At 38.2% G+C, this 27,995-nt stretch overlaps 1 protein-coding gene across 1 annotated transcript in view; it reads right to left on the bottom strand.

Moving 5' to 3' along the window:
• Positions 1-27,995, bottom strand: part of LAMA4 (laminin subunit alpha 4) — an 88,510-nt gene that overhangs the window by 54,160 nt on the left and 6,355 nt on the right. Inside the window, exons 2-6 of the mRNA XM_072141761.1 lie at positions 25,298-25,399; positions 19,526-19,653; positions 18,298-18,378; positions 4,115-4,329; positions 1,893-1,993 (exon numbers count right to left, since the gene is read on the bottom strand). Of these exons, the coding sequence (XP_071997862.1) occupies positions 1,893-1,993; positions 4,115-4,329; positions 18,298-18,378; positions 19,526-19,653; positions 25,298-25,399 (627 nt within the window). The remainder of the gene's footprint in view (positions 1-1,892; positions 1,994-4,114; positions 4,330-18,297; positions 18,379-19,525; positions 19,654-25,297; positions 25,400-27,995) is intronic.

Below are 27,995 nucleotides of genomic sequence, written 5' to 3'. Positions count from 1 at the left end.
AGGTTGTGGTAATCAATATTTGGTTGCAATCATATACTCCTGGAAATCAGCTGATTGAAAGGCCTGCAATTCTATGCTGTGGCTTTTTCACTATATACAAGGCACAGAGGGTGCCTAGTGTTGATGCTTATTCCCAATTGGTTAAAGGGGTCTGTACTACAGAAGAACCACATGATTATGATCTGACAACACCGTCACTTCATTCAGGAAAGGGAGTAGTGGGATTCAAACACCATTGATCTCATATAAATATTAAGAGAATCTCAGAACACCCCTAATAATATGCAAATCACAAATATACTGCTGCTGATGTTTATGATATTAGTTATTTTTGAGTCATGTAATGATCATTAGTTAAGCAAGTACAAAATAAAAAATCTACCTAGAAAAAGTGTAACTTTATGTTAAAGGTGAACTATAGATATTATACTTTGTATTAAAAAATGTGTACAATCACTATGAAAATGCATATAGGTGACATGTACTATAGAGCAGCAAAAGCTGAGCAGATTAATATTAAGGATGGTGGGAAAAGATTTCACATAACTTATTATTTATTTATACCTCTGCTATTTTAGGAGTTATATCATAAGTAAATGATAGCTCTTTATTTATGTGTGTAGACTTATCTGCATATGAAAACAGAGATATAAATGGATAAATGACAAGTTCTACTGCATAAACCTATATATCAATATTCAGCTCGATCTGCTGTACAACACGCTACCTGCAGATTACACTGTATTCATGTTCTCTTTAACCCCTTAAAGAGCTGTGTGAGGACTTGTTTTCTGCATAACCAAATTGCGATTCATAGTAACGGTATTTAATATACCATGCTGTGTACTGGGAAGTGGGAAAGGATTTCAAATGCTGTGAAATTGGTGCAAAAATGCATTTGCACCATATTCTTGGGGGCTTGGTTTTTACAGCTTTAACTGTGCACCCCAAATGACGTGTCTCTTTGGGTTTGTACGATCATGAGGATACCAAATTTGTATAGGTTTTATAATGTTTTCAAACATTTATGAAAATTAAAACCTTCTGTACAATTAAATTTCTGTCATCTTCTGGCGGTAATAACTTTTTCATACTTCGGTGTACGTTGTGGGTGGTCTAATTTTTTGCCACTTTTGATGATGTTCTAAATGCTACCATTTTGAGGACTGAACAGCTTTTTGATCACTTTTTGATCAAAATTGTTTTTTTTTTATTTTGCAAAAAAGTGGCATATTTGACTTTGGGCACTATTCCATTGCGGGGCTAAACGCTGGCAATAACCGTTATTATAGTTTGATAGATTAGACATTTTGGGATACCTAACATGTTTATGATCGTTACTGTTTATCTATATCAGTTCTAAGGAAAGGGGGGTGATTTGAATTTTTAGGTCTTTTTATTTCCGTTTTTTTACTTTTAAAAAACATTTTTTTCACTATTTTTCAGACCCCCTAGGGTACTTTAATCCTAGGTTGTCTGATTGATCCTACCATATACTGTCATACTGTCCACATCATCTATTACAAAGTGTAAATCACACATTGAAATAAATGAGAGACACAGGACTTTCATAGTAACAGATCGCCGCTCCCCAATGACGTCACGGGGAGCGATTATCTAAGCCAACATGACAACAAGCCAACGTGCCGGCTTTTAAATGCCACCGGCAGCTTTGCCAGCAGCATACTAGCACAGATCGTGGGTGTTACCGGTGGGTGTTTGCTGCAATATGCAGCGAATGCTTACTGACTATAAACAGGGCTGAAGTTTCAATCTTTGTAAAATGAAAGCTTGTCTTGCAAAATGCTTCGAGACCAAGTTCCTTGTAATCCAAGGTTCTACTGAATATTTAATACTTGTTTTTAACTGGAAAAATGTATCTCAGTACTCACTTGACAATGATCACAGGCAACTCCAGTGACCCCTGGTTTGCAGTGACATTTCCCTGTTATGTCACTGCAGGATTCTGAACCACACTTGGAACACTTGCATTCTGAAATGGGAACATGGTATTATGAATATAACATTAGTCAAAGCAGACACTCCACTACATAATTATGTTATAACCTTAATATTATTATGATTACTATTACTGTCATTGAGACATGGTCCCTTCATTCATGTACAGAGTTTGCTTAAAGGGGCGGTCCAAGTGTTTAAAAAATATATTTGGCAAACTCTGTGCAGGGCTGCGTAATCTGTGTACACTATATAAATAAAGAATTATTATTATTAAAGAGTTATTATACATATGTGGTCTGGGGGCTGTAAAAAAATAAACCTATACTTAACTTTTCTAGCGCTCCCTGTGTCCTACTCAGCCTCCCATTGGTGCCCCTTTTTGTCTACAAAAGGCAGATATGCTTGGCTCAGCCCGCCTGGCACGTTCCCACAAGTCCCTGTTCCTGATACAGCACAAGTTTCAATTTGTATCAGGCATGGAGGTAAGGGACGGGTGGGGGGCATGCCAGGCAGTCAGAAGTTGTTGTCCTATGTAATCAAAAAGGGGCATGACAACAATGGGCGGTGGTGCGGGACAACCGAAGCGCCAGAGGAGGTAATTTTTTTTCACAGCCCCCCAGGCCATCTATAATTTTTTTTTTAACTCTTAGACAACCCCTTTAACCACAACTACTTTGTCTTATTTAATCTTTTTAATCTTTTACTGCAAGCTGAAAAAACTATTAGTTTCCTAGGTAAACGCAGTATGCAGTATTGTCAAATGTATGCGTAGGATCACTAAAAAGGGCAATGGTATCTGGTATTTCTCAAACGACTAACCATATGATTATTGAACATGTATTGGCAACTGCAGGTAGCATGTTATAGAGCAGAAGGATCTGTAGAAGATGGATATATAGATGAGTGGGAAAATATTCACCATTAGTTGACATTCAATCATTTGCATCTTATTTAGGAGTCCAGGGGTGCGGTCCTAATCTTTGATTGACCTTCTACAAGTGTGTAGTAACTATACAAATGACAGCTCTGTTCCTTCTGTTCATCTCCTCATGCTCTATAACATACTGTGTGCCAATATCTTGTTTAGGCTAACAGTTTACATTTAAACTGCATGTTCTTGCACTATGGCCCACATTTACTAAGAACAGTGCAAACTGCAATATGTGTAGATTGAAGAGGGCGCCAGATTCCTGATTTGTGGTGCCCGTTCTTCTTGAATCTGACGCTCTCTGCAGTACCCCGACATAGCACACCACTTTTCATTTTTTTCTAGAGCACCTTTAACATATGGCTTGCAACACATTTCTGTTGCACTTTCCATGATAAATCTGGTGCACAGTCTGACTGAGCACCGGAGTGCACATTTCAGTTCATTAATATAGGTTGGATGAAGAATAGTGCACTGCAACACAAAAGGGTCATATGTGACACAAATGTGGTCTAGGCACTTTTTAAATACCTTTGCAAGCATAACAAGCATATTTGTTATCCATTGTCTCCTTCTTTCTAAAATCAACTTTTAAAATTATTCTAATGAGACTGAATGTAGCTTCACAGGCTGTTACACTGTCTCTCCCTCCTGTCTAATTCCTCAGCAATTCACCCCTCACTACAGCAGAGGAGGTTTTAGCACACAGTGTGTGGGGGGGGGGGGAGGGGGGCGGTGGTGCTAAACTACAGCACATAGTGGTTCTAATAACACCCCCAGTGCCCTTTTGGTTCATTAGCATACTTTTAGAAGGAACAAGGCATGTATACGAAATATAGGAAGATTAGCACAATCATGCTACCTAGATCTATGAGTAAGTGTCCCTGGTTTATCATGATAGATTTTGTTGGTAGATTTCCTTAAAGGGGTTATTTGTTAAGGTGTATAGACAGGGAACAGCATTGCTGTTAGTTTGCATAATAGTTTTCATCTTTACAAGAGCAAAAAACAGACTTTCTAATTTTGGAGGATTAATTTCTATGAAGCTACATAATCTTATGAGAAGCTGGAGTTCCTTTATATGTGGCCTTCCTTTATATGTCTTTTCATATCGTCTTAGTCAATTTTATACTTAGCTTTATTTTTTTTTTTTTTGTGGAAATGTTTCCCCAGAACTGTAAAAGTTCTAAACAACAAATGTTACCAAGTTCCTTTATGTAATACCTGCACAGTTCTTGGCTACTTTGGCATCTCCAAAGTAACCTGGTGCACAGCGCTCACAGTGAGGTCCGGTAGTGTTGTGCAAGCAACTGTTACATTCTCCTGTTACTTCATTGCAGTCTTCAAAAATCAAGTTAGGATCCGAGTTTCCACTGCAGTCACATTTTCTACATGTGCTGCCTCTCAGTAGAGGGTTGCCATAATAGCCTGGGGCACACCTTAAATAAAAATCAGTAACTATAACAAACTGTACTCTTCACATACAGCCACCTTGTAAATCACATTGTAAAATGTAACACAAAGATTGATTTAACATTTCAGTGAGGCATTTGAAAAGGAATTGTTTACAGTGTTTATATAATATGCTCAGTTACTTGCTATTTTCAGCTCCACTGAAAAAAAAAAATCTTAGACATTGTAGCCATTGAAAATCACGTTAAAGAGTTATTCCCATCTGGGCAATCACATTTTATTCAATCATTTCTTCATGTTATTAAAAATAACTTACTTGTGTGAAGATTATTCCCCATAAATGTAGCCATTTAGAAGCAAGATAGGTGTCTTTGGATGCAACCACCTTTGCATTCCGTCAGTGGTGGCCACACATGTGCTATTGTGGTGCGCAACCACCTGGATTCCGCGGTCATTACAAAAGGACGGCTGTAGGCAGGCATGTAACTACAGGACATTTCATATGTAAAAGCTATTTGTTTCTTCGGACAGCAGTGGTCCTATCTAAGGGCAACAATCTGATTTCTAAGGAGTAATATGGCTACATTTATGGGAAATTATTACCCCTTGCTTGAACCCCTTAAAGACCAAATTTTTTCACATTTCCATTTTTCAATGTGCAGTCGAGATAACACCTCTCCGTTATTCTTTGGATCAGTACAATAACAAATTTATATAGTTTAGTTAAAGTATATCTCAATACCTTGCATTAATAAAAATGGTTTTCATTGCGATTTACAGTAACTTTTTCATACTTCAGTGTATGAAGTTGTGTACGGTGTCATAGCCAATGTATAGCCAGGCAGACCCCTGGCCCCCGATATATAGCCAGCCAGCCCATGCCCCCTAGTATATAGCCATGGCATGCCCCCTAGTATATAGCCATGGCATGCCCCCCTGTATAGAGCTAACCTGCCCATATATAGCCAGCTTGCCCATGCCTACCAATATATAGCCATCCCATGCCCCCTAGTATATAGCCAGGAGCCCATGCCCCCTAGTATTTAGCCAGCAGCCCCCAGTATATAGCCAGCCCCCTGCCCGAGGTATGCCCAGCCAATAAAAAAACTATGAACTCACCTTTCCGAAGCATCAAAAGAAAGAAGAGGAACTGCAGTGGGTGGCGGAAAGGCAAGTACGTTTTTTTTTAATAGACTCGAGAATAAGCTGAGTTAGTTGAGTATATACTTTTCTTTGATTAAATGAATACCAACAATTTTGTCCATGTGTGTATAAGGGGTTTCAGTAGGTGTTTTTGGTGAACCAAAGTAAATGTTACAAAGATCTTTACACTTCTTGCTAAATGTAGCGTATGACTGTGAGAATGTATGCAGAGCTGTGGCCAACAAAATACACTAGCATTTCTGTTCTCAAATAAGAATGAGCTCTACAAAGGCTGCTACTAAAAACTATATGTACTACAATTTCAGAACCGCAAATCTTAGATAAACTTTTACTATCAGTCATCAGTAGCCATATATACTATAGTCAACACTGCTGAAGTGACCACCTTCTCGAAATAACAATCTTTCATCTGTGATGATTTATATGCCTAGCAATAATTGTATTTTGCCTTATTGGTCTTAAAATGAATGGGTTACTTTAACAATTAGTTTTGGTCACTAGTCATTATTGTTAAAAGTATTGTTTAACTAATTAATTCACTTTTACATGCACAGTTGATCTTTTTTCAGAGTGAGTTTTTTTTTAAACAAAAGTAATATCTAGTAGTCAAAGGGAAATCTGATACACAACATCTAACAAACTAACTAACAAACAGTTTACCAACTTTTCCCATGAACAAAATGACTTCTATAAAAATAAACCCCTTCTGCCTGTAAATTAAATAGAATTAGTTTTATTGCAATCCATCCACTTTTTTTTTTTTTTTTTTTGTAACATGCTCTGGACATGTCACTGTTAGCGATCACAGTTGTCAACTGCGACACTTAAATAATGTTGGCACATGGGTGCATTCTAGAGATGAGTGTAGGTTCGGATTTAGTGTTCAGGCACGTTACCTCCAATTTGGACAGATTGTCAATCTAGCAATATGTCAGGAGGAAAACCGAACCTACACTTTGGGTCTGCTTATCTCTAGTGCCTACATTTTGCTTCCTTTTACTTAGTAAAAACTCTAGGAAAATGGTGAAATTCCATTTTCTTCCAGCTTCTCAGTACATTGCACTCCATATTAAATGGTGCTTTCACAAAGAAGGAAACAGGCCTGGTCCTAAAATGGTTAAAGGACATCTACCATCAGTTATACTTATGGTAGACATGTTCTACTAAGAAGTTCCTGAAGACAATGTACCCCAGGACTAATTTTATTATAACTCTATACACCGCTATTGCAGCAATATAGAGTTGTAACAATTATGTTAATTAGGTCCAAGGTGCTCCCGTGACGTATCGGTCCCTTGTATTCAAATTGAGGGAGTGAATAAATGAAAAGACAAGACACTGTGAGGCACTCGGGTGACATAGCCAGAGCTGCCTAGACCAATAAGCCTGATTTTATTACTCCATATTGCTGCAATCTCCAAGAACTTCTTCTACATGTTTACCATTAGTAAAACTTATAAACTTAATAATGGGAAGTATATAGGTTTTCTGGCAGTTGCTTTCATTTTTATTCTGAACAGTGGGATATATTACAAATGATGACAAGTAATGATCTCTATTCGGACAAGTGATGTCAATGTGATGTGGCTTGTATTAATTTATAGTGTTCATGTACATGACCTATCAGCAATGCAGGGAATATTCAATGAAATACCAGTTGGCTGAGGGAAATGAAATATTTAAGTATTTCCTTACACTGCCCATCACATCAGCCAGCCGAGCAATTCAGTCTGTACTGCATTATAATTTAACCCTTAATCTACATTTTATAGTACTTGTGTGTGAAAAGTACCATGTAAACTGAATGTTATTTAACAAAGTTGTTTGTTCTTTTCTAAACAGTTATTAAACCTCTAAACTTCATATCTAAAATGAAGTTACATGAAGTGATATACACAGCTATTTTTAGCCTTCTTGACTATGAAGTCAGTCATGGAAAGTACTAGCTTCTAAAGATCATGCCAATGTTTGAGATACTATATAAATATTTCTACGCTAGCTTTAGAGAAGTGGCAAGGACCATTTGCTGGGTCCCGATAAAGTTGGATCAGTGTATAAATGAGTAGATCAAGGCCTTGGATTCACATGACACCATACAGCTGTCCGTCCTACAGACAGAAATACCAATGCACTTGTGATACATCTATCTAGTGCAGCATTCTCCTAATAGAAGGTGCTTGGTCCTTGTCATCACTTTCGGCACAAATCCCCACCATGTATGATAGTAGGCATATATGCATTTTCCATTTGTTTTATCAGTAAAAGTTAATGTCAAAAACTCAAAAATCAGCAGCCACATTATATGGTCACCTGTCAGCCCTATAGCTAGGACTAAATATTAAAGGGAGTCTACCGCCTACCAAATCACATGTTAAACAAGCCTTGTGTAAGGCACTTTATAAACTTCACAATTATACCTTCTATGTCTTTTAATAGGAAGTGTAGGCAAATGTTTCGGCCCATGCATTCCCACAGAAGTCTATAGGGGACGTGAAAAATACTGCTGCCATATGGATGACACATATTTACAGGTCAGTTGCTGTTTAACACAATCATGTGACACTTAAAGGGTTGGGGCAACCTATTGACATCATTTGCAAGCTTTCTGTTTTTTAATGGATCCACAAATTGGATGACACATGGACCATGTTTGCAGACACAGGGCTCAGAAACTGTGCACATTGATGATACATGGACTGCAAAATTGGACCATGGATCCGTTGTTTGCAGCCAAAGAAACAGCACATGTACGTGTACAGGTAAGGGAAGGGAAGTCCACTGTGGATCTACAGCAGAAAATTGATATGCTGTGACTTTATAATCCAGAGATCATATTAAATTTCATCTGTATCTTTGTAACCTCATTGATGGACTGAGAAATCTTCTTCTGTTCATGTTACAAAGTTTAACTAAAAGAAATCGTAAGTCTATGGCTGTGCTGACTATTTAAATTGTAAAGGCATCTAACCATCTACTACTTGTCTTTACTAAGTCCACCACCTCCAAATTCAGCTCACACGAATCCAGAATCATCCAGAATCACCAAATACCAATAGTTTCTATGGAGGTAAAATTGTCAGGCACTGCTGAGGTCAGTCAATGACCTGTCATTCATGTGGTGGTCTTGTCACTGCTGGGGGCAGTGATTGGTCCAACAATGACCTGCATGCAGTTAGTGAAATAGAACTGTGAAAACTCCTGCAGACATTATGGACAGACCTGTGGGGAAATGATTAGGTAAGTAAAGTTATTTTCTATCTTTTGTTAAAAAGGTTGGCTATTAATTCAAAAATTTACCTGGGAAATTATAAGACCTAAAGGGTCCACCATATCTTACCTGGTAAAGGGTAGCCTGTAGTTTCAGGAGCCATGGGTCACATGATCGGCAGTGGGACTCTGGACTGCCTGTGATGTCCTGTGTCCTGCATGCTGACAGCGGATCAAAGGGTTGTAAACCTATAACTGTATGCATTACTCCTCCATGATACCCACTCTCACATCAGTGGTTGGAGGGTAGCTCCCGGTGACTACATAGAAATTTAGATTACATAAGATATGGGTGATTCCATTAGGGTCTTATACTTACCCTGGTAAACTTTTGTATTAGTGGCTAACCCCTTTAAATGCATTACTGCTTTTTAGCAATAATATAGTTGAGTCAGAGAACTATACAGTTATTTCCACTCAAAAAGATAGTTTTGCAATACAATTATTTGAACTACTCCTAACATGAAATTTTAAACAGCTTGAAAATGGTCTCTAAGGAATTTCCGCTGACCCTTTATTTATGTGATCACAGACATCTGGATTCTACTATATTCATTGAATTACAAAAAGTAAAGAACTTTCCATTAATTTGATCCAAGTCAAACAGAAGATTCTTGTTCAGTAGATTTAATTGTTCAGTATGATGAACATATTTTCATTAACACATTTTCTGAATACAGCTGGTGTACAATTTTCGGTGGCATATAGCTCACTTAACTCACACATGGAAATAAGTTGAACTCAAGTTGTTTGCAATAGAAATATGGAAAAATATGTAAATCATCTTTATTCATTTAGTAAAGGTATGTTGCAATTCATTACAATGTTTTCTCATTACAAACTTTTAAATTTTTTTTTATTGATTTCTCAGTATAACATATGAATGGTTGGAGTGTTGTTTTACACGTCACCAGGTCCCCCACTTAGAAACTCCCCATGCACATTACTGTAGTTTCCCCATCATATTTTACTACACTAATCACTAACATATGTTTATGACTATTGCGGGAATTAGGCTTTAACCCCTTGAACGCCGAAGCTTCTTTTCACCTTCCTGACAGGGCCCATTTTTACAAATCTGCCCTGTGTCACTATAAATGGTTATAACTTCGGAACGCTTTAACATATCCAAGCAATTTTGAAATTGTTTTCTCGTGACACTTTTTACTTCATGTTAGTTTAAAAATTTTGGTGGTATGTTTTACATTTATTTATGAGAAAATTAGATATTTGTTGAAAATTTTGAAAAATTCTCAATTTTCAAAATTCTAAATATTCTGCTTTTTCCATACATAGTCATAACAGCAAAAAAACGTAATAACTAACATTTACTGAATGTCTACTTTATGTGGACATGGTTTTTTATGCATACTCTTATTTTTGTAGGATGTTGTGGGGCTTTGAATGTTAGGTGCAATTTTTCCCATTTTTATAAAAAAACGCAAAATCCTGCTATTGAGGGACCTGCTCAGGTTTCAAATCACTTTGAGAGGCCTAAATCCCATTATAGAAACTACACCCCACAACTTTTAGGAAGTTTGTTAACCCTTAATTGTTTTACAGGGGTTAAAACAAAATAAAATGCAATTTTGAAATTAACATTTTTTGACTAAATAAATGTGTGCCAGCGCATCGAAGGGAAGCTGCGCCATTCAGAGCAGATTATGCATTGTCCCTTTATAATGGCTATACAATCTTTATTTTTTTGGCAATTTGGACATATAAGGGCTTATTTTTTGCGACATGAGATGCATTTTACAAATACTTCACTTTAGTGGTTCATTAGCTTTTTGATGAGATTTTATTAATTTGAATGTATGGAGGAAAGTAAATTCTCAATTTTTTGGGGGGTCGTACACCATACACTAAAAATACTATATTATCTTTATTCTATAGATCACTATGATTACAGTGATACCTCATTTATATAGTTTTTTTCTATATTTTTACAATTTTAACGGAAAAAACTAACATAAAGAAAATCTCATTTGTTTTTGTATCGCCATCTTATCGGAGATATAACTTTAATATTTTTTGGTTGACAAAGCTGGTTTAGGGCTTATTTTTTACGTGTTCAGTTGTCCTTTTCAGTGGCACGATTTTGGCGCACATAACTTTTTTGATCACTTTTTGAAACATTTTTGTAAAGGGATTTTATGAAAAATGTACATTTTTGGCAAGTTTTTCAGGTTTTGTTTTACAGCGTTCACCGAGCAAGTCCAAAAATGTTTCTAAATTACTGTACAGATTTTTACGGATGCGGCAATACCAAATATGTGGATTTTTTTTTGCTTTATTACATGTGTATAGGGAATGTTTGTTTAGGGCACTTTAACTTTATTAAATTAATTCTTTTCATTAAAAAAAGTGTTTATTTTAAGTGGTTTTAACATTTTTTTCTTTATGTCACTTGTTCAAGCTCTTCTTCACCTAACACAGTGTAATACAGATTTATTACACTGTGTTATGTAAAACACTGAGCTGCAGCGCAGGATTGCACAGGGTTGCGATTGGAGCGATCGGAGCAGCGGACACCCACGGTAAGCGCCACGTGTGGGGGCCAATTAATGTGAAATGCCCCTTACACGCGCGGTCCAGCGTTACTGCGGCTATAAAATATAAATCCGTTAAGGAGCCATCACCAGAAGCATCACGTAATAGTACTGCAAAATGCGGAAACGCACCGCCCGCCATGCAGTTCTATTACGTCAAATGCCAGGAAGGGGTTAAAGAGATGTGATGTTTTGTGCATAAAAACAGTGCCTGTTCCACAGAAACTATAAGAACACAAAATTCTGCACATAAAGGGGTGCTGTTTCAGACTGTGCGCCACATTTATAATAGCGACTCAAAAGAATTGTGGCACATACTCTATGCTAAAGGTGCACCAAAAAATAAGTTGGTGAACACTACCCGAGCAGTGCAGAGTGCATGAGACTCATGACGAGAGTACGCCAGTATTCAATAATCTGGTGCACCCTTGTGAATGCAAATAAAATAATAATGTAATAAGTTTATGTGAACACAATTATTGCCTTGTGCTGGCTGTCTTAGGTCGTTGACCTCTGACAAGAATAGACATTGTACAAGTTTGTGAATGACAGCTGTAGCTGGACTCTGCAAGACTTCCCCCATCACTAAAGACTATTTTTATATTTAGTTGCACATTCTAGCTTTATCATCAGCTTTATGTAAAGGACATATATGGAATCATGGGTTCTTTTATGTCATAAGTCACATATTTATGTAGATTGTGAGGGGCAGTCCCAGGATTTCACTATATATAATAAAGTTTATTTGAATGCTCTGGGGGGGGAAGGTGGATGGAGCACTAAGCAACAACGTGTCACCTGTGTCTCTGTCCCTACTCCCTACCCCCACCATCTCCCATGGGGGGGATGACTATGTTCTCTCTGTATGTCTGTCAGTCTGTCTGTCTCACTCTCACACCCATAGATAACTTGCTGTTAGCCGCTGCAGCGACATTACTTGGGGGCTATCGTCCGCGATTATGGAAGGAACCAAAAGAAATAATTCATGGAGGGCAGTGGCTAACAGGACAACAGGGAATCACACTATTGGACTGGTGAGTAAGACAATTAACACAATTGTATTGGCTGCTGTCCAGGTATTGTTTTCTTGATATTTAGTAGGTAATATAGTTTTCTATGGGTTGTGCATATGTATAGTTGTGTATGTTTAATTGTTGTTAGAATAAGAAATCTGACTACATGAGTGAGTGAGTGACGTGTGATTGAGATAAGGGAGCGCTTGAATTGTGATCTCAAGAAACACACCCCTGAAAAGATTCTTTACTCACTTCCATGCAGTACGTTCGGGCGCAGTGAGTCTAGTGCCTTTTCATGTGTGTTGAGATCAGAAGGCAAGTTGATCCTTGTAGAAGTGACAGAAACCTGTTGATAGTCTCTCTTCCCCTGTGTTGAGAGTAAAGGGAAAAGACACAGGTTTTCTGCCCCATGAGTCGGGTTAGTTCCCTCGCGGTATCTGGACCGAGACCCATGTGAGGCTCGCCCAGCCGGGGGAAAGATAGACTTTGTGTGAAATTGTGAAAGTGATGCAGGTTGTTAAGAAGTACTGGAGTACGAGCTAGGCAATGCTCCAAGGGCCAGTGTAACATAGGATAGATTGTTTTGAGTGCTCCTGCATATGATAAGTAACTCATTGATGTTGTTTAAGGCCTTCTGCATGGAGCCTAGCAGATTCTGGTGGTAGTTTAACCAGCTGCGGTATACAAGTTGATGCTAGACACTTGATCCAGTGGAAATTAGGATTACTGATTTCTAGGTGTCGGATAGTGGGAAGATTGCCGATATGGGGGGTTTGATCAGCCTCTTGTTTAATTAGTTGCGCCTGTATTAAGGTAAGGTGCGGACTGGTAGTATGGGAATATCGGGGTCTAGAGCTAATGCAGAGATGACCACAGAGGGTGGGGAGCTACGGCAGCAGAAATAGTTACTGAACAATGGGGAGAAGGGAGTTAGAGAATGGGTTCAGATACCATGGGCTGAGTCCATTTAGAATTATGGAGTTTAAAAGAGGCGGCCTTTGGGAGCTAGAGATTTAAGTGATGTGATTTGGAGAGCTAGACATAATGAACTAACAGTAACTTTTAACAACTTTAAGAATTGTGCCTTATCTGGAAATAGTATGAGTGAATTAACGTGTTTATGTTTTTTTTCCAGGTAATGTGAGTTAAAAGAGAGAACTGTCTATTTGTAATTTCAATATGTTGAAAATGTTTGATGTAAAATGTAATGGATATCCTTCAAATTGGTTAACTGGTACAAGGTCACGTGACAACAAATGAGCTCAATTTTGCATTCTGTGTGCATTTCGTCTGTTTTTGTGTAATTGTGCATGTGCATTCTTGTGGATGTAAAAATTTGACGTTCCAATTTTAAGTGCATGCCTTTGCTCTTTGGTGTTATGTGCTGTGGAATGTTGGGAAAAAACCATGCCAATTGATTGACAGGAGCAAAGTGACATCTGTGACCATTTGGGGCTAAGAATAGGTTATGTCACATTTTTGGTGTCTGTTTAAATGTCACTTCAGTGTAAAGTTAATGTATTATTGCACATGTTAGGTATTGTATTACTTATGGTTTTGGGGTAAAGGCCTTCCCAGTCATCCAATGTATAAAGTAAATTATAAGAATACATTTGCAATTAAGATCTTGGCAATGTCTTTATTTGTTTTATTTGTTTATATGTGATCAACAACTAACTGTTCTCTGTGTTAATTCTGTGTAGTTGTTGTTGGAGCTCCAGTGAAAAATTTGTCATAAGTGTTATGTGGGCCCATTGTCTATTTATGTGAAATGTATTTTGTACTACCCTTTTTGGTGTCATTTGTTTCACTTGTGATGTCAGAAAGCTGTCACATACAGTGATTTGTATTTCTTATTTGTTGTCTACAACAGGTGAAGTTTCCTTGTGTGTGGATCATAAAGAAAAAGGCACCATAGAGTCTGTCTGAGACTATTGTGGGAGAATGGTTTCTCTATGCATCTTTACTAAATGTTTACTTTGTATTTGTTAATATACCATTATTTTGCTTATTTATTTATTTCTTTTCCTGAGCTATTCAAATAGCTTCTTATATTGATTTACAAGGCCACAAACAAATATTATCATCAATTATGTTTTAGTCTGGTTGTTTAAGTTAGTAGGATACGCAGTCTCCTATTGAACATTTGTCTGTGTCAGTGGGAATGAAACCCTTCCTTTATTTAATTATGTTTTTGTATCATTAGTGGTGTATTTTGTACCCTGCTATATTACATATTCAGGGTCCAAAAAGACGGGAGATATGATATGGTTAGATAAGGAATGACAGACATATGGGACTGTGGGATAGAATACAGACTGGTCACAGGGAATTCTCATAGTACACAGGTTGACTACATTGCTCATTGTCTAACTGATAATTTAAGTTGTCTTGTAGTTTTCATCCTGAATGATCTACTAGATCAGAGATCTTCTTACCACCCTGACAGCTGGGATAGAGAACCACTCCTGCCCTGTCATCACAGGAGGAGCTGAGGGCATTCGCTGATACATGTAAGCTGGTAAGAGGTGTCTTTGGTATTGTGGTTATGGCCAAGTCTGAGATGTTAAGACCTTGCTGGGTCCTCAGGAAATCTCATGATGAATGTTGATGAGTGGTTGTGATCCTGACACTGCCTCTGTATTATGTAATATCAAGGTGTGGACACACATATGTTATCTGATGAGGCAGCTGAGGCTGCTGCCCTGCTCTATCTTTCCCATAGGATATGGTCTCTTCATGACTGTGGAGGATAAAGGTCCTGTAGTCGTGTTAGATGAGCTGCAAGGATAGATCCCAATGGCTGAGAGGAAGCACTGGGAAGCCTTCAGTGTATCTTGGAGTGATGGGAGCAGGAATAAAATAGTGTCTGCCTAGAACTATGTTTCCATAATGGTTTAGTTTGAGGATGGAGGGACAAGTGTCAGGACAAGGACTATGTTTGCATGATGATGGGTCACCCTGGGATCTAGCAATGCTGCCAGATTTGTGCAATGATATATGTGTCTGCCATAACCTGACAACACTGTGTGAGTTACAGAAAGACACATGGAGCAGCTTACACATCTCAGCGACTGCAAAGGGTAACTTGAGACTGTCAAGGGTTGGTAAGTATAAGGATGTTCTGGTCTGTGCAGATCTCTTCTCAGGTGGACAGAAGGTAGATGTACCAGTAAGAGTGGTAAAGGTATTGCCTTTGCTCAAAACGTAATAACTGAATGTTTTAAAGAATCTGGATAGAGGTCATGCTTTCCACACTCCTTAGCCTGGAAGCAGTGGGAAGGGAAGGTGGAAAGACTGAATTAGACCGTCCAGCTTGGAGTTCAGGAGGCAATGACAAATGTGTGTTATCTAATGACAAATGTGTGTTAACGAACTGGAAATGTTTGTCAACTGATAAGAAATCAGGAAAACCAGTTAGATGTATCCTGGTATGATGTATAGTGTTTATATGTCAGCCTTTTTCATTTTCATATAGGAGTATTATGGCTATAAGCTTGTTAAACATCATGTGACCATAGTAAAATATAATTTTTATTATAAGTGTTTCCTATTTATGGAAGTAGTTTTTTTGTTAAATTATTGGGACCTGGCATAGAATTGTTAAAAGTAGTGTCTTTTCTAGTAGTATGACATGTGCCAGGTGGTGGGTTCTATCTGTTATATATAGATCCTATTGGTCTTTGTGGGTCTAACATGATGTTGAGCAAGTTTAAAGGTCAAGGGAAAAAATATCAACCATCTAACTTAGTAGAGGATGAGAATTTCTGGTGACCGTCCTGTCTCAGTTTGTTTACTCAACTGGTGGTGGCCTTGAGGGATTAATCAATTTTTGGGATTTTAAATGTATTGTTAGTAGAGGTGTGTATTTTTGCTGTTTTTGCTGTCTTTTAAGCTTGTGTTTTGCTTTTGTGTAAGGTAAATTTAAAGCAACAGCTGAAGATGCTGAAACAGTACAAGTCCATTGTGGTCCAAGCTCAGCAGAGTCCAAGGGGAGATGATTAAAGCTTTCTGAAGTCAGATGATGTGACCCTTGAACTTATGGAGTTTGGCGCCGCATAAGAAGATCACCCTACTTCAATACTATACATTTGATACAATCCCTTAGATATAGTGAAATGACTGGTCTGCAAGAGTTCCAGAGTTTTAGTATTTCCTTATGAGGTTGTGGCCCAACTGGTGAATGACGTTCGAGTGTCCTGGTCCGGGGGATCCGGCCAGAAGTAGCTGTTTGGGTGCAACAACATAAGGAGGCAATAAATGTGTTCAAAAGGAGGAAATGTGAATGCAAATAAAATAATAATGTAATAAGTTTATGTGAACACAATTATTGCCTTGTGCTGGCTGTCTTAGGTCGTTGACCTCTGACAAGAATAGACATTGTACAAGTTTGTGAATGACAGCTGTAGCTGGACTCTGCAAGACTTCCCCCATCACTAAAGACTATTTTTATATTTAGTTGCACATTCTAGCTTTATCATCAGCTTTATGTAAAGGACATATATGGAATCATGGGTTCTTTTATGTCATAAGTCACATATTTATGTAGATTGTGAGGGGCAGTCCCAGGATTTCACTATATATAATAAAGTTTATTTGAATGCTCTGGGGGGGGAAGGTGGATGGAGCACTAAGCAACAACGTGTCACCTGTGTCTCTGTCCCTACTCCCTACCCCCACCATCTCCCATGGGGGGGATGACTATGTTCTCTCTGTATGTCTGTCAGTCTGTCTGTCTCACTCTCACACCCATAGATAACTTGCTGTTAGCCGCTGCAGCGACACCCTGCACATTAGTGATAATTGTGGGCCAACGTGCATAGATTCCCTTCAGTGACTTTGACTTTTTTGTGAGGTAAGCTTTACAGTATAGACTTTCATTTATTACAGTTTATTATATGTTTTATAAAGGTTGTCTTGTTTATGTTAGTGTAAAATGTATAATTCAGTTGTATCTTAAACATTTGTATTACTTAAATTAATTGCTTTAATTATATTATTTAATAATCCATTCATCTCTAAATACCAGTGCATTTAGCCTGTATAACAGTGTAACTCTATGGAAACTGTATTGAAGCTCTTAGTTACATAAAATCCTTCCATTGGTGTATAGTGTATTGGTTAAGATCATTATTGCCTGCAAAACAGTTATAGCTTCAAATCCCGTTTCAATAAAAGCTAATTAATTGGATAACATTAAATAACATAGAGAAGCCCTCATAAATACCATATATGGACAGGTGGTGGGATTTCCCCAGTGATGTTTATTCCTGCTTTGTGGACACCAGACACATCTACTCAAAGGATTCCCCTCACTCTCCTCTGCCAAACATCTCCTCATAGAGAGGAAACACTTCCCTTGCAGGAGCCAACCTAGTGTCTGAACTTATTCAACCCTGCAGTGTATAGAGCCAACTCCATTCGGAAAGGGGGCACGTCACTGCACACAGTAAAATAACCCTGATGGGAGTCCTGCATGTCACTGCTGAGCTGGTCAGGTCAGATAGTCTGAGACACACAATGTAATAGTCTCTGAATGTTCACTTGGTCATTGGGGTAAGCAAATAGCATATATTTCAATTGTTAAATAGTTTTTGGCCAAGTAAAAACAATTATGTTAAATGATGTTAAATAGGACAATAATGGAAATAGGACAACATATTCATGTAATGACATTCAATCCAAAAAGAATCCCATTTAAATTTGGCATAAAATCATCTATATGTAATGATACTCCATGTGAGGATACTCCACAGATTTTGTATTAGATTAAGCAGCAAATTACCTGAGTGGAAGAAATGAACTCAATAGAGAAATGAACAAGGTCCTTTGTTGTAACCATTTGTGATTTGTGTAAGTTTTTTTAACCTGGCAAACTACTTTTCTATTGTATTGGTACTACTGGTGTATAACATCGGCATCTCATTTATTTCCATGTCTTTATAAATTTAGCCTACAGACCAACATAGGTGTTGAATATAAGGTTAGTACTTACCTTTCACATTTGGGTCCAGCAAATCCTTCCTTACAAATGCAGCGCACTGAACCTCTCTTCCATGAGCAAGTAAGAGCAAAGCTATATAATGACAGGGAGAAATACACAAGAACAGTTAGATGCATCTAGATACATAGATATTTGTAAATAATTATATTAATTATAAATAAATATATTAATTAATTATAAAAACTGAACAATGGCGACCATTACATGATGTCACATAGTAACAATGTACAACTAGGAAGGATCCCACACTATTTAATAACCTGGATATCCTCCTTTTTCCCCCATTGTTATTATGTTTGTATTTCCTGCCATTTTAATATCTGCACCCCTACTGCATTGTATGCTGACACAGGGGAATTATCCTCATAATAATAGGAATGAGGGCTGGAGCTACTAGAAATGTCCACTGTTTTACTATACCCATCCAAATCGGCTCTGAGAACTTTTTTTCCAAACTGAACTTGTGCAGAGATAAGACATCTGGTGCAATGAATAGAGATTGTTACATCTGTCTCATCCTAGTTAAAGCTTAAAGGATTCCATGGGAACCATACAGGAAAGTAACTGTTCCCATCAGAGCTGTTATGAGATCATGTGTTTTGTCATTCTACTCCTGCCCCTAGAGGGAAAATAAACTCAGAAGCTTCTGACAGGGGAAACATCTGAACATTTTCTGAGCATGCTCAATAACTATAAAATGTTGAAGACTAACAAAGATTTTATTTAGCATGTTTACATTGTTTTCACAACACAACAGGACATTTCTTTTGAATGTTTTTTTTTAGTAAATTCAACTTGGGCACAGTAAAGAGAATGTTGAACTGTACAGAAATGTGCCAGGATCTTAAGAATGTAAAAAAGAGACACAACACATTGCATTATTTTCCTAATATACCAGTAACACAGGAAAGACAACTATTTAGATGATACAACTTAAATATCCAACCTACAGGGTTCACTGATGTCCTTTTCTAAAAATAGAAATAATAGATTTCTGAGACCAATAGAAGAACATAGCCTGTTAAACGTTACTGTATGATGGCCATATGTTTTTAGTAATTTCAGTCTTTTTTCCCTCAACATTTCGAAACTTGTTCAAGTATAAAGAAAAGTACAATATGACTAACAACAAGGGCTACGAGGGGGTTAATGCCGCTACATTTTTGCAACATTTGTTGGCTTGTATTAAATTGTATTGTGTACCAGGAACATAGCTTACTTGTTAGAGCTAAAGTGTAGTGGGCATGGACACTGAAGACAAGACCTTAAAACGCCATCAACCACATCAGCCATGTATCCCATTGGACATCTTTCACAATTTTTCCCAGTTGTATTTCTTTGGCAATCCTATATAAAAAATATAAAGTAACAACATATGAAAAAACAATATGAGCTGCTCTATATTTTACAGGAATTTGTTATTACAAAATGTGTCAGGTGTCACAACAACCACTATAATTTGCCATTAAATGCTACATTTTTTTACAGTTAGTAGTTTGTTCTGAACGGTGGGCAATTATATAGGATATATCCATTCTTTGTTGGTTTCTTGCCTCACCAAACCATGAATGAGACGAGCAGACAGTGAGCGTGGGGTGAGCGGTGCACACAGCCCATTGGTGGTGGCCTGCATGCACATACAGTGGTGTGCATTAAGCCTAAGGCCAATGGTTGGCTGTAGCAGTGACCGAATTATCTGACAGCTAAATGGAAGATGCAGCATTTGCATCTATGCCGAACATTAGGGGAGCACATAAACTTATTTAACCCCTTACCAACATGTGACATAGTATTACGTCACAAGCCCTGTGTGGGTGCATGAAGAGGGCTCACGAGCTGATCCCTCTCCATAGTTGGTAAGTCTTTGCTGCATATTACACCGAATGCGGGTGTTTCCCCACCGATTGCCGTCGGCGGCTTAAAAAGGATGGGCGGGACGTTATCGAGGAATGGTGATCTGTCGCAATGACAGCACATTGTAATGAATGAGGAGGAAAATCCCCATATACTGCCATACTGCAGGTTTTAAATTTTGTAAATGTATGAAAACATTATAAAACCTATACAAATTTGGTATGCTCATGATCGTACCGACCCAAAGAATGAAGAACACATGTCATTTAGGGTGTATAGTGAAATCCGTAAAATCCAATCACACACGAATATGGCGCAAATGCGTTTTTTCACCAATTTCACTACATAGGGAATTTTTTTTCCCGCTTCCGAGTACACAGCATGGATTATTAAATACCACAATTTTGAAGTGTAATTTGTTACGCAGAAAATAAGCCATAACACAGCTCTGTACATGGAAAAATTGTTGGGAAAGTTATTGAGGGGAGTGAAAAATGAAAACTCAAAAATAAAAAAGGGCATCGGTGGGAAGGGGTTAAATCCTTTAACACAAATATGCATTAAAATAACTTTGTTTTTAAATTACACCGCTCCTTTAATAAAGAATTGAAAATCAGTTTTTCAGTTGGGACCTTACATCTAAATTTTCATGCTGTTATCCATTACTAGCTACTTAACTTCATGGTCCTTTGATCGCCATTTACCAGTGTGGGCTACGAAACTGTGTACATAACCACAAAAATTCAACAACGCTGTACACGGCTAGCCCATTGTGTTTAAGGTTATTTTTCTTGGTCAGGAAAACTGACATAGGGGTCTGAAATTCACAGCAGTAACTGCATGTATATAATATATAGAAAAACAAAGACCATCTGCAATTTACAAACCATAACAAGATTTGCTTTGGCTTTAGGCCAACAACCATTACAGTCAAAGGATGGAGACTACTAAGTACTTAATTCTATTGATGATAGAAATAACTACATTTGTCTTACTTAATTATTACTTTTTGAGTGAAAGTAATAATTGGACCAGAGAGTCAACACAAATATGGCAAGTTTAATTTATTTGGATCTGATGGGACAGATTTATAAAAAGTGCCCTAAGGTAAATAAGTGCAGAGTTAGACTAGACAGTCTTAGTCTGCACTAGATTCAAATAGGTGTCTGGTGCTGGATGATAAATCTGGTGCAGTATAAAACTGTCTAGCCGTATTCTGTACCTCCTCTTAGTTGGCTTACTTTATGCCGGAAAATTAGGACAAAATTGTGTTGGGTTTTGTATTTTTGGCGTGAGGCCATCGCCTCTTTTCAAGGCCACAACCGTTTTGTCGAGCTAGTTGTAGATGAGCCAGATAACTGTCTAAAACCCTTTGTAAATGGGATTTAGAAAGTTTTTTAGTGCAACCTATGACAGAACTATGTCATAGACAGATAAAGAAATCTCCCCTATTATGTTTGTGGAAAAACGGGCGAAAGACTGAACCCAGTTGCCAGTGAAAGGTTGTGGAAGAAGTGTAATGGTTTGGAAAATGTTTTCTGTAGCAGGAGTTGGACCTCTCATATAATGATGACCTAGAAACCCACAACAGTCACAGAACTATGGAAAACACAGAAAAGTTGACCAAAATCACACCAGATGAGATATGATGAGACAAGTGATGTTCTGTGGCTGCAGATGTGCTGAAGTCATTCAATCAACTACCTGTACACTTCCTACAGAATGTAGTTATAATATTTCTCTGTACTACAATCATTGTTGTTCTTTAATTATAAATATCATGTTTGTTTTTTTTTTACAAAATATAGGTTTTATGTTGACATAGTTTGGTAATTTGGTAAAACACTGTTTTACAATCAATGAAATATTGATCAATGGAGACTGAAAAAAATCAAGTGAGGATAGATTGATCTCTAATTTTTATCTCCAGTGTTCTACACCCGAGTGATCAATAGAACAAAATTGCATTGCAGTGTAACATTTATCGAAGTATAAAACGACAACTGGATGTTACAAACTAGTGTTGTGTCTCTACAGAGTCTAGTGTTGTGTCCCTACATATGCTCCATTGTTGTTATTTTCTGTAGAATCTAAGCATTTACTAAAATAAGGTCCTCTTTAAAAAATAAAATAAAATTTTCCAACCTTTGGGTTGGTGTATCAAAGATAAACTTGAACATCTTCCTCTACCCAGCACAAAACAATGATTTAATTAAATTCTTGTTTTCCGTGTTCTTGCCAGAAGTGATTTAATAGAGACTCTAAGTTAAGTCTGAGAGGAAGTACAGTCATGGTAAACACTTGCCTTAACTATTCCACATGTGATAATGATCCTGAGTCGCTCTGAGAGCGGAAACCCCAGACAAGAAAGACTTTTTTCATCCACAGTGACAAAACAGTCTCATTTCTGTAGCAACAATACAGATTAGAAAACTGAGGTACTAAAGAAAACCAGTTATCTGGACAAGAATGTGTACTTTATTAACTGTACTGCACTGAATTCTGTATTAACTGATGATTTCCATGTGGTCTATGAACATTACTTAACATGTCCACATGTGTAACATACCAAGATCCATGGGAAAATATTTTCAAGGGCAGGGTTACCAAGTATAATCCATTAAAGCAACTATGTTTCTGAATGATACCTATAATGTTTAATGTTTATACAAGGTGTAGACCTTAACATTTTTTGTAATGAACAACATGCAGCCAGATCAAGGTAATTCACATACCAATTTCATAGTTGAACAACTGTAGTGTAGTGACCAAGGGTGGGGTCCCTACTAATTTAATTCTCTGTCATTATCTTTAAGAATACAGTTTGTTTGTATTAAGCTCTTAAAAGAGTAAGCAAGACGAAGGATCTCTGCCACCAACTATTTACACTGTGTCTAATATATGTACATGTTTATTCCTGTTTTTGTGTGCAGATGTTATACTGTCACCTGGCAGCAGGCGGACATCCTAATTGGCTGGCAATCCAGCCAATTAGGAGGGAGAGCTCAGAGTTAATAAAAGGGTTCCTCCATGTTCTGGTGTAGAGATATATATAATGCAGTTTCACTGTTGGTGTGTGTAGAGAGTGCCGTAGATGAGTGGATGTTGTTCTGTAATGGAGACAGAGACAGAGCCAGTATTCAGAAATTCACTAGAGAGATGCAGAAGCCTAATCCATCTGGTGAGTTACAGCTCCAAGCCAGATGGATTAAAAGGCCTGAGACACACCCTGTAAGCAGCCAGTTTTACCTCAGCCATCCTGCTACCAGACAGGTTCAGTATTTTTGTTCCTGCTGCTGTTGGATTCAACTGTCTCAACATGTGTCCCTAGGATAGCCACATTGCTTTCACATGCCTTCCTTATCAGCCACAGTGGACCATGCAGTTCCTCTTCTTACAGCCCATTTCAGCCCCACTGGTTGTGTGAGGATTTTCGTCCTTCAGGTGAGGGTGATTGTGACCACCTAGCTAGGCCTCATCATCCAGATCACTCCCCTCCTGGGCTGTAAGTGCCCATTCCCCGTTATGCCCTGGTGGGCACATTCCAGCACATACTGGGTTACAAGTGCCTAGGACATGAATTCATTTGGCATGTTGAAGGAGGAAATCCCTGACAGTTCATAACTGTTTGTATAAATCTTAATTATTGATTATAAGGCTCAATATGATCCATTGTAGTTTAGCTAAGTGCAACACCCCTGCCAATGCATAGGCAAGGTGGTTGTTGCGAATAGTGGCCTCTCCCTGTCAGGATTTACCTGGTGAGCCTGCACAACTCATCCAGAAGGTACTGCTAGGCAAACTTAGAAATTGCAGCTGTAGCCACTGCCTGGTGAGGCAAGAGTTAACACTGTGAAATGTTCTGGTCCAATAAGGTGGATACTGTAAAGCAAGTCTTGTGATACTGTAATGCAAGCTGGAAGCTGATTGGAGAGGCTACCACCTGACCAAGGGAGTATAAAATCCCCTGCTGGGCGGGAGCACATGGTCTTAGTCTGCAGTTTCAGTAAGAGACTCCATCTTGGAGCCCTTGCCAGCAAAGCAACCAGAGGAGGGTGCAGCTCCTGCAGAGCCACACCAGCCAGTCTCTTAACACCAGGAAGCAGAAGTGTTCAGGCAAGCTGCCTGATACTTTAGGACAAGACAGGAGACTTAAGCCCCAGAGCAGAGATCCACCATCTGGACTCAGCTCCATCTCCAGCCTGAAGCTACTACCAGACTGTGTACAACCTTCCTGCGGACCAGCTATCTCCCACCAGCTCACTGGCTTGCTGAATCTACTGCTACCATTTGGCCATTGCCTGCTGTTTTAAAGTTGAATACAGAACTGTACGTTGAATTGCACAATGTTACCTCCGTCTGATCCCTGGATATGGCTGCTTACCATCACGGGCTCCCCATCCATTACCCAGGCATTCAACGTCAGAGGTTGACCGAGGGAGAAACCATTGCCTCAGCCTTTCCCTTCATATTTATAGCACACACCACCCACTGGAGACCTGTCAGGATGTAGGTCATCCCTCCAGTCCCCATACCAAGCACCATGACCACAGTATACCCTAGGCCGCAACAGCCAGCCACTCCGGTATTCTGGGCCCCAGCTGTCTACAATCACCAAAGAAAGGCTAGGCCCCGGTGGGGGGTGTTGCATAAGATATTATATTTGAGAAATTGCAGTTATAAGTTTCTCACCACCTGAGAAACCAGGCAAGCAGCTGATATTGCTGGAGGAAGATTGTATTACATTTAAATGAATGGGTATCCATTTAAAATATTTTCTTGTCAACAATTCTCCATTTTGGTTCATAAATGAATCACAGAGAGGTGTACCAGATGGGGAATCCCCTCTCTCTCATACTCTTGATGTAACAACCTCTTTAACATATTTGACAAAAAAATATGGAGTGGGTTCAAAATAAAGAGTGTAGAAAAACATGCATATAATTATTCAGAGATGATGCAGAGATTGTCATGCTAAAATCCCAACAAGACAGAGAAACATGAAGGAATGTAAAATAATGGAAAGTCTGGTCACCATATGTATAGACATCTGATGCTTAGTGGATAGCATTCTCTATGAATTACATGCTTTATATTCATAAACACAGATGTCAAATCCCACTGAAAATTATCTTACCAAGCAAGACCCCGAACCATCCATGCATTTGTCTGAGTTTCCATTGCATGTACAAGGCAAACATTCTCCAGAAACTGAGTAGTAGAATCCTGGTTCACATCTCTATGAAAAGATAAAAGGATGCCTGTGTTATTATATGTCTTTATTACAGTATACAACAAGATTGTAATGTCACAATGTAACATATTCATTTTGTAAAATGTTTACCACTTTGAGACATATATGTCACCATTACCATTCTAAATAAGTCAAGTAGAGGGTAGATTGGGTAGGTAATTGGATGGGTGTGGGGGATGGGTTTAGAAGAGGTGTGGCAGGATCCATTGGGTCCTATATTACTACATAAAGTGGCTAGCCAACCCTGCATTAATAAAGTATTCCCATCTTTAATGTTTTTTTTGGCAAAACTGACACAATAAATAGTTGATAGATGTTTAATCTGTTTAGCTGAAACACCCACAGAAATAAGCATAATTGTAGGGCCTCCATTCACAGCAACAGAGGCCCCGGTCAGGCATCAAATGAAAGTAGGTGCCATAAATATCTAATAAGATAATGCCCATTTAAGAAATACACTTGTGTACCAATGATTGTGAAAGTGCATAATATGTATATTAAATCAGAAGATTATGAATGGTGGAGAAAGGGTGGAGCACAGGTAAATAATTAATTGTCCAAACAACCGATAGAGGTGTAGAATTATAGGGACACAATGAAGCCATTGGGGAGGGACTTTTTATCTCATAAATAAGACTTAACGGAAATACACTACAGTCATGTTAGGCCAAATAAAAAATGAATGTACATTGATTGGTATTGACCTTGGATAATGGCCCAGGTATATGAAAACTGGTGCAATCTGCCTTAGTGCAGTTTGCCTCACCAATGTACCACATTATTTAAAAGTGCCGTACGCTCTTAATTTATCTGGTCTGTTTTCAGGACGTGCACACAGTTGCACCTTTTTTTCTTGGTGCACTTTCAATCTACACCACGCAACACAATTGTGTTGAATTCTAGACATAAATGTGTTTCAAACTATGAATAAGCATTACCATGCCCCTTTAGGCCTTTTTCTAAAGTGTTGGACACCATACAACTGCAACACATTTGTGGCGCAAAGACATAATAAATACACGTGCAAGCCCCAAAGACACTTTTTTCATGAAAACTTTCACGAAAAATTGGCGCAGACCCAATAATAAATCTCGGCCAATACATGTGTGGCTCAGTTTATTACCCAAGTTTGTTGATGGAAGAAGAACTGGATCCTAGCCCCACTCGATGTGACCATGGACATTTGATGCTGTAGAATGTCCTTATTTGTACGCTGTGCTAGAAAGATTTGGTTCTTGTTTTATTTGTTGGGTATCCCTTTTGTATCGCTCTCTGAGAGCCTGGGTGCTGGTAAGTGGGCTGTTTTTACTTTCCTTTTGCCTCCATAGATGCATTAGGCATGGGATTCATCATCACTCCTTTTCATAATTGCTATTGAGCCCTTAGATATATGGGAGTCTGGTTGTGGTGGCCTCCTCCTCCTTTCCACTCATTGGGGATTTGCTAGCACTAGGGGCTTGGTTTCTATTTTTTATATTCATATACTTTCAGAACTTCTGGGTAGTTTCCACTCCCCATCAGAGCTCATTGGAAAACATTGCTATCCTGGTGCTCTTCTCTTGGGCGAATTTGCTTTTAGTTAATAATGTGAACTTTCTGTTAAGGCCTGTGCCTATATATTTTACATATTATGTTCCTAGGATCTAAGGACTACCTCTGTCATACCATCACTTGACTGTTTTTTTGGGTTGGGGAGGGTTTTGCGGGGATGTTCATTATTTGCGGCTGCCAATTTACATTGTATATAGTAATCTATTACTATCTAAGAGCACTCTTTATGTGTATATATTATCCTTCATTTTATCAATAAAGTGAATATATATAATAGTTAATTTAGCTGTACATTTTTGCAGTTTAGTGTGTCCCTTATAGCTGTTTTAGATCTTGCCACAGGTGGCTACCTGTAAGTAATATTGTAATGAAACTCAATATACACTGTAGATTGTCTCCAATCATCTTAGGCAATATAACAAAACATGGGGAAATATAATAAAATACAATAGGATATAATAAAAAGTTAAGCTCAGTCAAAATAAAGCTCTAATCTTTGTTACCCATTGTTTCTGTTGATAAGTATTCAGTACTGGCTTGGAAGGAGAATATCTTCTATCCAAAAATGTTATTTTAAGAGATCATGTGGGTAAGTTCAAAGACAGTTACAAAAAAATTCTGGAATCAGACACTAAAAGAATTTTAAGAGGGTGTTGGTATTTCTTGCTATTCAAGCAAGATGGAAAATATAGTGACTCACGCTAGGTTATAGAGAACAGTGCTTAAAGGACACCTGTCACCGGGTCTCTATAACTAATTCTGTCACCACTAGGTGTTGGAGCAGCTCACAAGGATTCCATCCCACCCTTTATCTAGTCAGTTCATATATTAATCATTGTAAAATCATATTTTCTTTATTATGTAAATGAGGCTGGTCACATGGTCAGAGGCAGTGACGTACCCCCTGTAACCCCTCCCTTCTCCTCCCCATGTTCATGTCTGTGTATAATGCATAGTAAAGCATTGCTAGTGTCTGTGATTTATCTGCCGCCTTGGAGAGACACAGTATTTATGTACTTTTTTAAAGAGA

This window comes from Engystomops pustulosus, chromosome 3 (assembly GCF_040894005.1).
Source record: "Engystomops pustulosus chromosome 3, aEngPut4.maternal, whole genome shotgun sequence".
Taxonomy (NCBI): domain Eukaryota; kingdom Metazoa; phylum Chordata; class Amphibia; order Anura; family Leptodactylidae; genus Engystomops; species Engystomops pustulosus.
The sequence above is the reverse complement of the archived record's forward strand: the minus strand, read 5'-3'. Positions and strand labels throughout refer to the sequence as shown.